The sequence below is a fragment of the Pantherophis guttatus genome, chromosome 5, assembly GCF_059756535.1.
Source record: "Pantherophis guttatus breed Tessera chromosome 5, ASM5975653v1, whole genome shotgun sequence".
Taxonomy (NCBI): domain Eukaryota; kingdom Metazoa; phylum Chordata; class Lepidosauria; order Squamata; family Colubridae; genus Pantherophis; species Pantherophis guttatus.
Window position 1 is genome coordinate 80,334,724 of NC_142067.1, and position 18,220 is coordinate 80,352,943.

The following is an 18,220-nucleotide window of genomic DNA, read 5'->3' on the forward strand; positions in this document are numbered from 1 at the left end:
GAATATACAGTAGAGGTGACAAATAGATTTAAGGAATTAAATCTGATAGACAGAGTGCCAAAAGAACTATGGACGGAGGTTCACAACATTGTACAAGAGATAGCAACTAAAACCATCCCAAAGAAAAAGAAATGCAAGAAAGCAAAATGGCTGTCTGAGGAAGCTTTGCAAATAGCTGAGGAAAGAAGGGAAGTGAAAGGCAAGGGAGAAAGAGAAAGATACACCCAAGTGTATCTTTAAAAAAGCCAATTATGATCTCATAGACAATGAACTCTCATATCTTGATTGGCAAAATCTATTCTCTGGCTGTAATACTGCTGACGACCATTACAACATTTTCTTGCGTGAACTCAAAAGAATCATTAAACTTTACGTACCACTAATACCCCACCAGAAAAAACCAGAAAAAATAAACTACCAATAACAATAAAGAAATTACAATCCAGAAAAAAATCTCTTTGGCAAAAAAACAAAACAAACTACGTAGCTAACTTCAAAAACCACTATAAAAACTTATGCCCACAAATAAAGATTGAATGCACCAATTATCACATTAAGCAAGAAGAAAACCTTCTATGCACAAAATTCACCTGTGCCTTCTATAATTTTGTAAACAACAAACTTAAAAACTCGAGATCCATCCCACCCCTAAAAGGACCAAACAATTAAGATTGTATTGACAAAACCGTTAAAGCCAATCTCTTTAACACGTTCTTCGGTTCAGTCTTTGTAAACAGCAACAACACATACCCAATATTTCCCAGTCATACTACAGACAATTACAACGATTACAGTGATCTTATACATACTGATTTTACAGAAGACAATGTTGAAAAGGCACTACGCAATCTAAAACCATCTCTATCTATTGGACCTGATGGACTATGTGCATACTTCTTAAAAAAGCTTTCCACTGCAATTGCAGAACCTCTAAGCATAATTTTTGAACAATCTTTCAGTACCAGCACCTTGCCCTACCAATGGTCACAAGCCAGAGTCATCCCTATCTTCAAAACAGAGACCCTAGGCTAGTTGAAAATTACAGACCAATCTCTTTATGTTGCGTCACCTGCAAAGTCATGGAGTCAATCATTAACCAATCTGTTACCCTACACCTAGAGACAGACAACCTACTTTCTAACAAACAATTTGGTTTCAGAAAAAAAATATTCTGTAATCTACAACTACTACATTGCAAAAACATATGGACTACACATCTCAATCAGGGCAAAGCAATAGACGCAGTTTATATAGACTTCTGTAAAGCTTTTGATTCAGTGGTACACAACAAATTACTTCTAAAATGAAAATCCAATGGCATTTCTGGACTCCTACATAAATAGATAGCTGCCTTCCTGTCAAACAGACAACAAGTGGTCAAAATAGGAAGCGCTCTATCAAATCCTGTACATGTTAATAGTGGTGTTCCCCAAGGCAGTGTCTTAGGTCCAACACTCTTCATACTTTACATAAGTGACCTTTGTGATCATATTAAAAGCAACTGTGTTCTCTTTGCTGATGATGTTAAACTATTCAACACCACCGACAATGCAACTACCCTTCAAAAAGACCTTGACTATGTGTCAGATTGGTCTAACAAGTGGCAATTTCAAATATCAACCAACAAATTCTCTGTCTTGCACATTGGCAAAAAAAAAATCAAAACATAAAATACAAATTAGATGGACATGACCTTGTAGATGACCCTCACTCTGTCAAGGACCTTGGAGTACTCATTTCTAATGATTTAAGTGCCCGAGCCCACTGTAACAACATTGCCAAAAAGGCATTACGAGTTGTTAACCTAATCTTGCGTAGCTTCTTCTCTGGTAATGTTGTACTATTAACTAGAGCATACAATACATTTGCTAGACCAATTCTCGAATACAGCTCATCTGTCTGGAACCCGCACTGCACATTAGACATAAATACAATTGAGAGCGTCCAGAGATATTTTACGAGAACAGTCCTCCATTCCTCTAACCGCAATAAAATACCTTATGCCACCAGACTTCAAATTTTGGGCTTAGAAAACTTAGAACTACGCCGACTTCAGTCTGACATAAGCATAGTACATAAAATTATCTCCAACAATGTACTTCCTGTCAATGACTACTTCAGCTTCAACCACAACAATACACGAGTTAATAATAGATACAAACTCAAGGTAAACCGTTCCAAACTCGATTGCAGAAAATATGTCTTCAGTAACAGAGTGGTCAATGCCTGGAATGCATTACCTGACTCTGTAGTTTCTTCCCCAAACCCCCAAAACTTTAACCTTAAACTGTCTACTGTTGACCTCACCCCATTCCTAAGTGGTCTGTAAGGGACGTGCATAAATGCACCAGCGTGCCTACCGTCCCTGTCCTAATATTCCTTTTTACTTACTCTTTTCATGTATTCAAATTATATTTATACTTTTACCTGTTATCATATATATACTTGACAAAATAAACATATGACTTAAGTGAATGCAGCATTCCAGAGAATAACTAGAAGAGATAAGAATGCCTTCTTAAATGAACAGTGCAAAGAAATAGAAGAAAGCAATAGAATAGGGAGGACCAGAGATCTCTTCAACAAAATTGGAGATATGAAGGGAACATTTCATGCAAAGATGGGCATGATAAAGGACCAAAATGGCAGGGACCTAACAGAGGCAGAAGAGATTAAGAAGAGATGGCAAAATTACACAGAAGAACTATACAAGAACAAACTTAACGTCCCTGATAACCAAGATGGGGTGGTCACTGACCTCGAGCCAGACATCCTAGAATGTGAAGTCAAATAGGCCTTAGGAAATCTGAGCAACAACAAAGCTGGTGGAGGTGACAGTATTCCAGATGAGCTATTCAAAATCTTAAAAGACGCAGTAAAAGTGCTACACTCAGTTTGCCAGCAATTTGGAAAACTCAACAGTGGCCACAGGATCGGAAAAGGTTAGTTTACATTCCAATTCCAAAGAAAGGCAATACCAAAGAATGTTCAAACTATCACACCATTGCACTCATTTCACATGCTAGCAAGGTTATGCTTAAAATCCTACAAGCTAGGCTCCAGCAGTATGCGGATCGAGAACTACCAGAAGTACAGGCATGATTTCGAAGAGGCAGAGGAACTAGAGATCAAATTGCCAACATACCCTGGATCCTGGAGAAAGCTAGGGAGTTCCAGAAAAAACATCTATTTCTGCTTCATTGACTATGCTAAAGCCTTTGACTGTGTGGATCACAACAAATTGTGGAAAGTTCTTCAAGAGATGGGAGTACCAGATCATCTTATTTCTCTCTTGAGAAACCTATATGCAAGTCAAGAAGCAACAGTGAGAACTGGACACGGAACCACTGATTGGTTCAAATTTGGGAAAGGAGTCCGGCAAGGCTGTATATTGTCACCCTGCCTATTTAACTTATATGCAGAGCACATCATGAGAAAGTTGGGGCTAGATGAATCAAAAGTCAGAATTAAGATTGCCAGGAGAAATATCAACAACCTCAGATATGCAGATGATACCACTCTAATGGCAGAAAGTGAAGAGGAACTAAAGAGCCTCTTGATGCGGGTGAAAAAGGGGAGTGCAAAAGTTGGCTTGAAACTCAGCATTAAGAAAACTAGGATTAAAATAAATTGGAAGCATTGCGGCGAGACCAGCTGGAAAATAGCGGGCTCTGACGAGCTCCATGAAAATCCAGCCAGACAAACTGCTGTCGGGGGGTCTTTGGACTGGAACCGTCCTGTAGGGATGGTGAAGTAGGAGAGGCACCTTGGACGACCAAGAGGAACAGGCAAGTTCCTCGGAAGGTCGGAGGCAGCTCTTCGAACTGGCGGTGGGGTTGGTGGCCATTAAAAAATGATCGCTCTGAAGCTGGGGCAACTGGAATAAGATTTTTGTGCAGGAGCAGTGTTTGAAAGGAGTGCTGGTACTGGGTGAGTGATTGGCCAACAGGTAAAAAAGAAAAGAAAAAAACTTTAAAGGTGTCCCGGAGCAGAAATGAGCGGCTAATTGGCACTTGGGAATTTTAATGGAGGGAGAAGAACAAAGAGGAGGTTAAAGTATTAAAGCCCAAGAAAGAAAACTTTATAACTGGATTTAAAATTGGATTTGGAGAAATTAAAATTAATACAAGAAAAAGAAACCCGAGGGAAAGTACTTTTTAAGAGAATTTGAAATATTTTTGACAGTTTTGACACTTGAAGGAAGAACAAAGAAGAAGCTAAAATTTTTAAGCCCAAAAAAGGAAATTTTATAATTGGACTTAAAACTGACTTTGCAGAAACTAAAAATAATAAAAGGAAAAGAAATTTGAGGGAAAGTATTTTTTATGTGGATTTAAAATATTTTTGCAAGCTTGATGCTTTGAGAACCTTGTGGATTGGAGAGAGACATCTGCTGGTGGAAAGAAAGCATTACAAGACTGGCCCAACAATTGAGGAAAATAATAGCAATGACTGACTACTAAAAGAAACTGAGAGAACTTTTAAGGAGTATTTGTTTTCTTTAAATTGCTTGGTATGGACTTTCAACGGAGGTGGAAAATAACAAAGTTTTAATTGGAGTGGATTGGATAAACATTTGAACTGGATATTATTTGGAAATAAAAAAGAGACTATATGGACTTTAAAATCTTAATAAAATATAAGTTAAAATATTAATAATTTTCTAAATTGACAATATGGAGACTTGGATGTGTGAGGAATTAATTGAGATGCTTAAAAACATGTGTGAACCATTAAAGTGCAACAAAAAGTCAAATTTTTCTAAAACATACAAAACAGGAAAAAATATAAATGAGAAGCAAGAAAATAATACTGAACGGAAAGGAATTGAATGTAAAAAGTTAGATGATTGCACTGGGATTCACAGTGGCAAAAAAAAAAAAAGAGTGGATGGGGGGAATATCCCCCCCAAAAAAATCAATCAAAGGGAAGAGAAGGAAATGGAAAAAGATTAGGAAAAAACTTGGGGAGAATTATTCGAGTAATAGACTCAAAAAGGATTCAGGAGAAAAGATACAATAAATATTTTAAAAAAAAAGAAAGAAAAAGTTAAGAGAACGGGATGAAAGGAGAAAACTATTAAGAAGTGGAATTTTGGAGAGACCAAGAGAAAATGGTTAAAAGGGGAAGTATAATGGAAAGGAGGAAGGGAAATAAGGTATATATTAGTAGATCTAAGGGAACTGTATTAATATTATTAGTTGTGAATGTAGAAGCAAATATGATGATGTATATCAGTGGTTCCCAAAGTGGGTGGTACCGCCCCCTAAGGGGCAGTGGGATGCCTTAGGGGGGCGGTAAGAGGCAAGGGGGGCGGCAGGGGGCGCTAGAGGCAAAAGGGGGCAGCAGGGGGACGCTAAGTGGCAAGGAGGGTGGCCCCCACCTTTGGCCTGTGCCTCACAGCAGTTACCTCCTTGCAAGCAAACAGCAAGAAAAAACAACTCCTTTCAGCTTCAGCATAGGCTAATTAGTCCGTTGATTAGATCGGCCTCCCGACTTTCAGCTGATTTGCTCTCAGCTGTTTTGCACAGGGCTCTGCTGCTTGCTGCAGAGAGCTAAATTGCTGGAGCAGATTTTTTTTCTCCTTATGCTAATCAAGCTAAAAATGAAACTGAAAGTAAAGCAGGTTGTTGGCTGTTGGCTGTTTGCTGCAAGGTTGGAAAATTAGGCAGAGGCAGATTTCTTTTTCTTCTTTTTCCTCAACAAAAAAGGTAGGTGCAAACAATGGGAAATTTAGGGCAAAAGAGGAGAGTTCAAAATTTTAAAACACAAAAGAAAAAAAGGAGAAAGAAAAAGGCAAAAATGGGAAGGGAGAAAAAGAAAAAGAAATGAAAGAGAAAGATGTTATACATATTTAGAATTGAAATATGAGTAGTAGTAAGAAATAAATGGGAAATCATGATTGTAAAAATGAAATGAATAATAATTGGAATATTTGTCTTCGTATTTTTGAAATCTAGACAATGATAAGTTTTTATTTATTTATTTATTTATTTTAGAAATATGAATAAGTATAAACTGTAACAATTGAAATACCTTTAATGGTATATGGTGGTGAAAGTAAAAAGGATTAAGTTGTAGCTGGGATAACAGCTAGAACATTTTAAAATTTAATTAAGGAAATTGTAAAGATTGAAATATTTTTAATTATATATTGTGATGAAAGTAGAAACGATTAAGTTGTGATTTGGAGGATTATATGGGCAAAACTATTTGGGTTATTGGGAGAGTTTAAGATGTGAAAATGAGTAACATAAGGGGAAAGCTCTATTTAACTAGGAAATTGTAATAATTGAGATACTATTAATTGTATATTGTGTTGAAAGCAGAAATGGTTAAGTTTGGAGGAATATATGGGGAAAATTATTTGGTTTATTATTATTGGTAAATATAATTAATTGATTTGTAAGAAATTGGATTGCATGGAAATAATTGGAATATTCATGTTCATATTGATTAATATACAAAAAAGATAGTTATATAACTAATTGATTTATATTAAAATGTTGAATTTGTATTAAACAACTGTAATGTTACATAATTAACCAATGTGAGGATGGATATAAAAATAGATGACAATGGGAAGGGGTATAATATAGAATAGAAGGAAAAAATTGAATTTGATTAAGATTAGAGATGAGGATGAAGGGTAATATTGGTTTTTTAAAAAAATAGATGAGGAATAAATATGGCAAAAAGGAAATATAGAAATTGTAAATTTAATTGAAATGACTAAACACTGTTTAAATTTGTGAACCGGCCAAATACTCTGTTCAGAGAAAATACATTGTATGTTTATATGTGTGTTTCTAATTATTGCTATTTATTCATATTTGTTCTCTTTTATTCTTTAAAGTTTAACAATTCATTCTTTATCTTAATATCTTTATATTTGTTTGGGATTGCCTTTCTTCCATTTCATCTTTTTTATTGTACAGCAATCTTTCTCCTCAAACCTACCACCTCTCTCTTTTCTTTCCTTCTTACTTTCTCTTCCCCCCCTTCTTCTCCTCCCTACTTCCCCTTCCTTTCTCCTTCTCCTCCTCTCTTCCTCCCTCTCTTCCCCTCACTCCTACTCTAATTTCCCTTCCCTTCCTTCCTCCCTTCTCTTCCTTCCCTCTCTCTCCTTCCTTCTTCCATCTCTCTTCTCCTTCTTTCATCCCTCTCTATTGCTGTATTCATTTTCAATTTTATATTTTCCACTATGGAGTTCAGGCAACCCCGGTCTTTCTTTCATTTATCAAGTATATTTCTCAAAATTTCCCCTCATCTTTTTAATTATTAGCAGTATATTTCATCTTATTCCATGACAATCAGGCAACTCAGCTGGGATTGTCAGAGGCTTTTAAAAGCATTTTTTTACAACCTCTTCGGCCAAAGAGGTTGTAAAAAATGGTTTTAAAAGTAAAAAAAAAAAGTTGGCCACGCCCACTTAGTCACATTACCCCACCACCACCAAGCCACGCCCACAGAACCGGTAGTAACAAATTTTACATTTCACCATTGAGCTGGCTTTATAATATTGGACCTAACTCATTTTTTAAAATAATAAATGCAATACTCATATTTTGGTTCCATGCAATATTAAGTTAGGAAAAGTGTACCAATTATATTAAAATGCAAAGTCCTCTTTTTACTTGTGTTTTATAGGAGCAAACATTTTATATAAGAAAGTGTGTAAGTTATCGGATATATGTAAAGACTCAGGTTAGTGATTCTTAATTTTTTTACTTGATATCAAATATGTTTAATAGACTGTTGTCTTGTTTGGATTCAATTCTGTTTTAGATTTAAAGGTGCTTCCCAGCACACAGAATGTAGAAAGGAGGATATGAGACCATGCGAGCTGGTTCTTATAATAATAGGCTATAGTTTGTCATATAACTAAACCAGGACAAATATTATAGAGACATGTTTATTCTTTAACTTTCTTTCTCTGCAAAGGACAGAATATCAGTGTATAATCACACAAGGAAGCTAAAGAATAAAAGAGAAAATATATGCTTTCTTATTTTTCTAAAATATATGCTTTAATTTCTAAACCAAATTATTCCTAATGCAAACTTTTTTTTTCTCCCTTCTTTTCCAGTTTTCTACAAGGGCAGTATGAAATTTCAAATTCATGAAAACAATTCAGATACTTCATATAACTTAACAGTAGTAAGAGTCCTTATTATTGTTATTATTTTGTGATCAAACATACATTTTCTATTAGGGTTATTAACCATGTTGCATAATTAAAAGAGTCACAGTTGATATTAACTGTCTAGGCATAAAGTAAATGATAAATGGTAGAAAAAGTAAATTTACCTCTGCTTGGTCCCCTGGAATGGAATAATTGCTTTGTATTATAATTTACTCATTCGGTAATTAAAATTTTGTTAGGTTTCAGTCACAGTACATTCTTCGCTATGAATAGTAATTAATAATCTGTGCCCTATCAGGCCATATTATGCTGCTATGCCCATTATATTCTCTGGAGGCAGACAATCAGGAGTGGGATTCAGCCAGTTCGGACCAGTTTGGGCAAACCAGATATTAATTTTAATCTGGTTTGTCGAAACAGTTGTTCCAAGGACTGGCTGACCCTGCCCACCCCTCCCAGGAGTCTCCACATGGCCCATTTTGGATGACAGGTAAGTGCAGGGCACATGTGGAGGCTCTGGGAGGGCGAAAAACAGGCCTACCAGAAGTCCGGAAACAGGTCCTTTTCCAGCCTCCGGAGGGCCTCCGGAGCCCAGATGAGGTCATTTTCACACTCCTGGAGGCTTGAGGAAAGCCTCTGAAGCCTGGGAAGGGAGAAAAATGGGCCTACCGGAAGTACTGGAAGTCTGGAAACAGGCCTATTTCCAGCCTCCGGAGAATCTGGGGCCTGGGGGATGCTGTTTTCACCCTTCTAGAGGCTCGAGGAAAGCCTCCCGAGCCTGGGGAGAGCAAAAATGCCCCCCCACCGTGGTGTAGGAGGCTGAGTAGGCCATGCCCCCATGGCCTTGCCCACCCAGCAACTGGGCAGCGAACCAGTTGCTGAAATTTTTCAATCCCACCCCTGCAGACAGTATATAAAAGTATAATATATTCATGAGTTCTTTATTGTTTTTAGAAATATCCTGGCAATAACACTAATTTGTACCAGTTAAAAGTTTATTCAACCCAACTAGCAGAAATAAAGTGAGTACTTTAAAAATATAGATCTTTCTTCCTTGCCACTGTTGCATGCAAGTCATATTTATAATACTTTTGCATTTTAATACATTTGGAAGGAAAAAAAACTGTTTTAAATTTATCACTTCCGGTTTTCTACAATCTATTTATATACTGCCAAATTAATTTTCATGGCAAACACTTTCATGTCTCTTTAACCTTTGTACCATGGATAAGATTATTATCCATGTATATTAGTTTACTTGCAGTGAAATCAGCTCTAATATGCAATGTTCAGGACAGATATTCACCATACATTTATATACATTTGGTTGGTGTGTTGGGGTTGGTCTTCTTCCTATCTATGACATTTTTCATTGAATAGTTCTTTTCTAATTTGTTTTGAAACTACTATGCAATGTCTACATATGTAATTCCTAGTACATATTTAGCTTTTAATAAACTACTTGGTATCCTAACTCTGTCAATCGAATCCAATCCCAATCCCAATCCAATCCATGGAAGGATATTACTTTTTTAAAATTGTGGCTATTTTCCCCTCTTCCTTACAGTCCAGTAAACAACTGATTTACTGAATTACTGAAATGATTAAACAGAATAACAGAGTTGGAAGGGATCTTGTAGGTCATCTAGTCCAACCCCCCACCCAAGCAGGAGACCCTACACCATTTCTGACAAATGTCAGTCCAATCTCTTCTTAAAAGCCTCCAGTGATGAAGTTCCCACAACTTTCGAAGGCAAGTTGTTCCATTGGTTGATTGTTCTCGCTGTCAGAAAAATTCTCCTTATTTCTAGGTTGAATCTCTCCTTGATCAGTTTCCATCCATTATTCCTTGTATGACCTTCAGGTGCCTTGGAAAATAGCTTGACCCCTTCCTCTCTGTGGCAGCCACTCAAATATTGGAACACTGCTGTCATGTCTCCCCTGGTCCTTCTCTTCACTAAACTAGCCATACCCAGTTCCTATAATCGTTCTTCATATGTTTTAGTCTCTAGTCTCCTAATCATCCTGGTTGCTCTTCTATTCCCTCATCTAAGTCGTTTATGAAGATATTGAGGAGTATTGGGACTAAGATGGAACTTTGAGGTACCCCACTACTTACTTCCCTCCATGTAGACGTAGACCCATTAAGGACTACTCGTTGAGTACCGTTTGTCAGCCAGTTACAAATCCATCTGTTGGTGATGCTTTATCTCCCTCTTATTTCTAGCTTACCAAGAAGTAGGTTGTGGTCAGTGGTGAAATGTAAAATTTGTTACTACCGGTTCTGTGGGCGTGGCTTGGTGGTGGGGTAATATGACTGAGTGGGCATGGCCAACTTTTTTTTTTAAAACCTCTGATGATCCCAGCTGACTTGCCTGATCGGCAGAAGCTTTTTTTTTTAAAGCTTCTGACGATCCCAGCTGACTTGCCTGATCAGCAGAGGCTTTTTTTCCTTTTAAAAACATTTTTTCTATAACCTCTTCGGGCGGAGAGGTTGTAGAAAAAAATGCTTTTAAAAGCCTCTGATGATCCCAGCGGAGCTGCAGGATCATGAGAGGCTTTTTTTTTTACTTTTAAAAGCATTTTTTCAACCAAAGAGGTTGTAGAAAAAATGCTTTTAAAAATTAAAAAAAAGCCTCTGATGATTGCGCGTCTCAACTGGGCAATGGGGTGGGGGCAGGGATTTTTGCTACTAGTTTTCTGAACCACCCGCCTCCATGGCTACTGGATCAGGCGATCCGGTCCGAACCGGGAGCATTTCATCCCTGGTTGTGGTCTGCTTTGTCGAATGCCTTGCTAAAATAAATCTAAATATATTATGTCCACAGTATTTCGCTGGTCTACTAATTTATTCACTATGTTGAAGAATGAAATAAGATTGGTTTGGCATGATCTGCTTTTAACAAACCATTCTGACTGCCAATTATTACTTTATTCATTTCTAGATGTTGGCAGATCTGTTTTTTTATTATCTTTTCCAGTATCTTCCCACCTATTGATGTTAGGCTGGTCTGTAGTTTCCTGGGTCTGTTTTTTTTTTCCTTTTTTGAAGATGGGAACCACATCAGCTTTTTTCCAGTCCTCTGGTAGTTCCCCGGTGCTCAAGGATTTTTGAAAGATGTGGTACAGTGGTTCTGAGATGACATCTGCCAGCTCCTTTAGAACTCTGGGATGTAATCTGTGAGGTCCTGATTCATCAAGATCAGACAGGTGTTCTCTTAGCTTTTTTTTTGCTCATTTTAACTTTTATTTCTAGCTTGTCTTTTACAGTTATGTTTTTGGTAGGTTGAGCTATAGTTTCTTTTTGTGTGAAGACCAATGCAAAGAATGAGTTAAGCAGCCCTGCTTTCTCTCTGTTGCCTGTTACTTCCTTGCCCTCTTCTCTCTTTAGTGGACCTACTGTTTCCTTGATTTTTATCTTGTTATTTATATGCTGGAAGAAACTTTTTTTTATTATCTTTGACTTTTGTTGCAAATCTTTGTTCATCCTAAACCTTTGCTTTCCTGACTTTGTCTTTGTATCTATTGATATTCTGCCTTAGTTTTGTGTCCCTCTTTCCATTTTTTGTACTTGTCCTTTTTGTCTTTCAATTTGTCAGAGAGATCTTTGTGCAGCCATGTTGGTTTCTTCTTGGATTTGTTTTTCTTTCTCATTGGTATAGTGCTGGTCTGGGCTTTTATGATCATATTTTTCATAGTTTCCCAAGATTCTTGAGTTGTTTACCCCTTTAGGATTTTCATCCAAGGAATCTTCCCCAAGTTCTCTCTTGAGTTTATTAAAATAAGTTCTTTTAAAATCTAAGACTCTGGTATCATTATGTTCTAATGCTTGTGTTTGCGTTATGTTGAATTCTAGTAAGACATGTTCACTCTCACCCAAGGTTCCTGCAGTTTCAACTCCCTCTATCACTTCTCTTGTAAGAATTAAGTCCAGTATGGCTGTTCCTCTAGTTCCCTCCTCTATCTTTTGGACAACAAAGTTGTCAACTAGGTTGGCTAGGAACTCCACTTCCTCTTTTATGGGGTCTGGGTTTTTTGAACAGATTGTATCCTTCTATCAATATGTTCCAGTCATGGGTTTCATCCGGGGTGAAATGCTCCCGGTTCGGACCGGATCACCTGATCCGGTAGCAATGGAGGCGGGTGGTTCGGAGAACCGGTAGCAAAAATCCCTGCCTCCCCCCATCCCCCATGCTCAGCTGAGCTGCACAATCATCAGGCTTTTTTTTTTTACTTTTAAAAGCATTTTTTTCTACAACCTCTTCGGCCAAAAAATGCTTTTAAAAGTAAAAAAAAAAAAAGCCTCTGATGATTGTGCAGCTCAGCTGGGATCATTAAAGGCTTTTAAAAGAAAAAAACCCTTTTTTTCTTTTAAATGCCTCTTGACGATTCAAGCTGAGTTGCCTGATCGGCAGAGGCTTTTTAAAAAGCCTCTGCCGATCACGCAACTCAGCTTGGATCGTCAGAGCCTTTTGAAAGCATTTTTTTACAACCTCTTCGCTGAAGAGGTTGTAGAAAAAATGGTTTTAAAAGGAAAAAAAATTGCCCACGCCCACCCAGTCACATTACCCCCCACCACCAAGCCACGCCCACAGAACTGGTAGTAACAAATTTTAGATTTCACCACTGGTTTCATCCCACCAATTTTCTGTTACTCCAACTATATCATATCTACCTTTGTGTATTAATTGTTGAAGTTTACCCTGTTTGTTCCCCAGACTTTGTGCATTTGTATATAGGCACTTGAGATCTTTATGTCTGACTCTGGGTATGCTTCCTATGTCTCCTAATTGGTGTTTGTGTTTGTCTTCCTTCCCATCCCTCCTTATTTAATTATTTGACTTGCTTTCTGGGGTTTTTTGCTTGGAATTAGGTCCTGGAGATCCTAAAGATTGGTCACCCTCCCCCCTCAATTTTGATAAGTTGAGCTAGTCATTTTCCAAAAACATTATTCCCAGTCTTTGTGAAGTGCAGTCCATCCCTTGCCAGAAGCCCATCATGGAGATAGTACAGACCATGGTCCAGGAATCCAAAGGCTTTTTGGCAACACCAACCTTTTAGCCAGTGGTTCACTTCTAGAATTCTTTGTTCTCTTACCGGATGTTGTCCTTTTGTTGGCAGTACAAATGAAAAAACAACTTGTCCTTGACTTTCTTGCCTACCTGCTCGTAAACACTCAATATTGTTTTCAAGTCCTTTTTTATGTCATTCGTCCCTACATGTAGTAGTAGAAAAGGGTAGTAATCTCTGGGTTTTATTATTTTGGTTAGATTCTCAGCCACATTTTTGATTTTAGCTCCAGGGAGACAACATATCTCTCTGGATTTACTGTCCGGTCTACAGACGGCTGGTTCTGTTCCCTTGAGAATTGAATCCCCTATCACTAACACTTGCCCTTTTTTTTTCCTAGGGAGGTTTGGGGTATTTTTCTATCTATCTATCACAGAAGCATTTGATGGTGCTACATTTTTGGGGACATTTAATGATACTTCTTTTCTATGTGTCTACATGTTTTCTTCCAGGGAGAGCCCATGTAATCGATTGCTTAGTACCAGTGGGGCTGCATCAGAGTGGGTTGGGTTGGATAGGAGTTTTATACTAGGTTTGTGTTTTTTTCTATGAGTGACATGTTTCTATCTGTCTTTTTCTTCCTTTAAAGCAGAGGTGTCATCTCGATTTCATTTTTTTTTTATTAAAGAGTTTTACAAAATTTTTTACAAATATTTCCCCCTTCCCCCTCCCTTCCTTACCCCATCCCACCCCATCCCCAAACTTCCCGGAACAAAATACAGGGTATAACAATTAACAATCATATACTAAATTGAGCTAACGATCTACGGACTCCTATCCCCCCCCCCTTGACACTTTAACTCCCCTTTTACTTAACTATGTAGTTAAATAAAGTAACTAAAAACTTACTTTACTTAACTTTACTTAACTAAATATGAATACTCTTAATTTTTCTATTCATTCATAAGCTATTTGATACTTTTTAGTCCGATATTTGTTTTGAATATAATCAATTCATCTTGTCTCTTTTTTTTTTCAATAATTTTTATTAATATATTCTATACACCAATACACCAATAAAATATACAATCCTGCCACCATGGTATAATGTGATTACATTGTCCATAAATATAAAGTCATTCCTTTATACATACATATTTGCCATCATATATATATACATCATCATATATCTATTCTATCCCACCTTTTCTGGACCCAATCGTACCATAATTTCCAACTGTTATAAAATTCTGAATCTTTTTTACCATTGATCAATCTAGTTAATCTATCTGATTCCGCACACTCATTAATTTTATATATTCAAATCTATCGGTAAGTATTGATTTTTCCACTCCTGCGCATGCGCTAATCTTGCTGCAGTAATAATGTGAATCAACAAGAACCATATATCTGATTTAACATTCAAAGGTTTTGCCCCCAATAGGAAAATCTCGGGCCTTAATTCCAAATTAATCTGTGTAATTTCCAAAATCCATTGCCGTATTTTTTTCCAATATTTAACCGCCTGTGGGCAGGTCCACTATTGGTGAAAATAAGTTCCATTACTGTAACCGCTCTTCCAACAGCAGGCAGATGTCCCGGGAAACATTTTAGCTAATCTCGCCGGGGGGAGATGCCACCGGTAGACCATTTTATATATGTTTTCTTTGTATGAAGAAGCCATAGTTAATTTCATATTTTTCAACCAAATCTGTTCCCATTGCTGGAAGTCAAGGGGATATCCAAAATTTCGCCCCCATGCTATCATACAATCCTTCACTACATCCTGTCCTATCTGCAGAGACAATAAATATGCATAACATTTAGATAGTATCCCTTTCCCTCCTTCTAATAAGATCTTATCCAATTCTTGTCTTTTACGGTAGATTCCTTCACTATATAAATCTTTTTTATACCTGGAGTGCACTTGATAATAAGACCACTAGTCTATCTTATATCCTTGATGGGTTAATAATTCTCGTGACTTCAGATTACCCTGAACATCCAAAAAAACTTCATACGTCAAGGTTTTCTCCCCTTTATACAATGTTGGGTAAATCTGAGCTTCCTGCGCCGAAATCCAACATGGAACTTTTGAATATACTCTTCTTCTAACCTTTTCCCAAGTGTACCCAAGCGTCCTACGTAAATAGTGATCATCAAAGTGTCTAGGGCGGCCGGATGCTCCTGGCCTTAGAAAATAGTGCCAGCCATGTTGAAGACCGGCTCCCTCAAATGTCAAAAGTCGTCTCTTTTGTAGGACCATCCATTCTTTCACCCAAATCAAGTTCGCTGCTTGGTGAGAGCTCCCAATTTGGGAGTCCAAAGCCTCCTCTATTTTTGGGTTCTTGTAACATTTTAAATCTAATCTGTGGCCTCTTTCCCTGCCAGATAAATTTAGATCTACTCCTATCCAAATTTGTAAAAAACTCTTTATTCAACTTTACCGGGGCTGTTTGAAATAGAAATAACCATTTGGGTAATACGCACATCTTAATGGTTACCACCCTTCCCAAAATTGATACCTGGAGATTTTTCCATCTTTCTAGGTCTCTGAGCATCTGGCTGTAAAGAGAAAGATAGTTATCCTCCTTTATGGAGGAGCATCTGGCAGTCAACCATATACCCAGATACTTAATTTTATTTGTTATTCTTAAACCCATTAACTGCTCCAGCTGTTGCCTTTGCATCTGAGTCATATTTTTTGCTAGGACTTCAGTTTTTTCTTCATTCATCAGTAATCCCGCTACCTTCCCATACTCTCTAATCAAGCATAATAATTTCAGGCCCGACTCCAGTGGTTGATCCAAGATAAATACAAGATCGTCTGCATAAGCCTGGACTTTAACTTCCTCCTGCCTAATCTTCATTCCTCTTACTTCCGTGTTTCCTCTCACTTCTCTAAGCAGGGGCTCTGAAGTTAATACAAATAGCAATGGGGAAAGGGGACATCCCTGTGTTGTACCTCTACGAATTTGAATTCTCTCCATCTCCTCTCCATCTATGAGAACTCTTGCAGTCTGCTCCCGGTAGATAGCTCGAATTGCCCGAATAAAATTCTATGTGTCTACATGTTTTCTTCCAGGGAGAACCCATGAAATCGATTGCTTAGCACCAGTGGGGCTGCAGCAGAGTGGGTTGGGTTGGATAGGAGTTTTATACTAGGTTTGTGTTTTTTTCTATGAGTGACATGTTTCTATCTGTCTTTTTCTTCCTTTAAAGGTCTGTCCTGATTTTATGGTTGGTTTTAAAATTTGATACGGATTTTAAATTGATAAGTTTTAAATTACGGGCCAAATTTGTTTAAGTATTTTAAATTTATTTTTAACTTTAGGTATAAATATGTTTTTATTTTGGCTGTTCACCACCCTGAGTCCGAAAGGAGAAGGGCGGTATAGAAGTTTGAATAATAAAATAAAATAAATAAAGCAGAGGTGTCATCTCGATTTCATTTTTTTTTTATTAAAGAGTTTTACAAAAATTTTTACAAATATTTCCCCATCCCCCCTCCCTTCCTTACCTCCCCCACCCCACCCCCAAACTTCCCGGAACAAAATACAGGGTATAACAATTAACAATCATATACTAAACTGAGCTAATGATCTATGGACTCCTATCCCCCCCTTGACACTTTAACTCCCTTTTACTTAACTAAATATGAATACTCTTAATTTTTCTATTCATTCATAAGCTATTTGATACTTTTTAGTCCAATATTTGTTTTGAATATAATCAATCCATCTTCTCCATTCCGATATATATCTTTCTTGTGAATGATCTTTCAAATATGCTGAAATTTTTGCCATTTCTGCTAAATTCGCTACTTTTAATGTCCATTCTTCAATACTAGGCAGATCTTCCTTCTTCCAATATTGCGCCACCAAAAGTCTAGCTGCAGTTATTAAATTTAAGATCAATTTAGTCTCTATAACCATACAATCTGTAATTATACCCAACAAAAACAACTGTGGAGTAAACCTTATCTTCTTTTTAAGAATATTTTGGATAATCCACCATATTTTATTTATTTATTTATTTATTTATTTATTTTATTTTATTTTATTTTATTTTATTTCTATACCACCCTACTCCCGAAGGACTCACGGCCATGCACAGCCAAACAATAAAACACATACATACAAAATTTAAAAGTAGAATTAAAATCAAATTAAATAGTTTTGGCCCAGACAAATTAAAACCCCAAATGACCCGATGCCGATCCCGTGCAGCTCCTTGGTTTACTGAGGAGCTGAGGGAAATGAAGCGCCGGAAAAGACGCCTGGAGAGCGGTTGGAGGGCCAGTCTCGCTGAATCTGATCGAACACTGGTAAGGTCGCATATTAAGGCCTACCTAGTGGCGATAGAGACGGCAAAGTCTAACTACTTTTCCGCCTCTATTGCGTCATCAGGGAATCGTCCGGCCGCCCTGTTTAGGGTGACCCGCGCCCTGCTCCATCCGGGAGTGCGGGAGGATCCCTTAGAAGGCAGGGCGGAGGATTTCGGACAATACCTGTATGACAAAATCGCCCAGATCCGGGGGGATTTGGACTCTGACTGGGTAGATCAGGGCAGGGTGACGAGGAATAGTCTTGAGAATGTTATCTGGGAGGAGTTTGATGCTGTGACTCCTGATGATGTGGACAGGATTTTGGGGAGACTTAGTGCGGCCACATGTTTACTGGATCCGTGTCCCTCCTGGTTGGTACTGGCTTCCCGGGAGGTTACACGAGGCTGGCTCCAGGGTGTTATCAACGCTTCGTTGAGTGAGGGTTACTTCCCCACCGCCTTGAAAGAGGCGGTGGTGAGGCCTCTCCTCAAGAAGCCGTCCCTGGATCCGGCAATATTGGCCAACTATCCTCCTGTCTCCAACCTTCGCTTTATGGCGAAGGTTGTTGAGAGTGTGGTCGCACGACAGTTTCCGCAATTCCTGGAGGAAACATCTTATCTAGATCCGTTCCAGTCAGGTTTCAGGTCTGGGCACAGCACAGAAACGGCATTGGTCGCGTTGGTTGATGATCTCTGGAGGGCTCGGGTCAGGGGTTGTTCCTCTGTTCTGGTCCTGTT

At 37.9% G+C, this 18,220-nt stretch overlaps 1 protein-coding gene across 8 annotated transcripts in view; it reads left to right on the plus strand.

Moving 5' to 3' along the window:
- ADGRG2 (adhesion G protein-coupled receptor G2) overlaps positions 1–18,220 on the plus strand; it is a 220,965-nt gene that overhangs the window by 120,549 nt on the left and 82,196 nt on the right. For all 8 annotated transcript variants that reach the window (XM_087871373.1, XM_087871377.1, XM_087871379.1 and 5 more), the window contains 3 exons: positions 7,651–7,707; positions 8,090–8,160; positions 9,101–9,168. In XM_087871373.1, the coding sequence (XP_087727499.1) occupies positions 7,651–7,707; positions 8,090–8,160; positions 9,101–9,168 (196 nt within the window). The remainder of the gene's footprint in view (positions 1–7,650; positions 7,708–8,089; positions 8,161–9,100; positions 9,169–18,220) is intronic.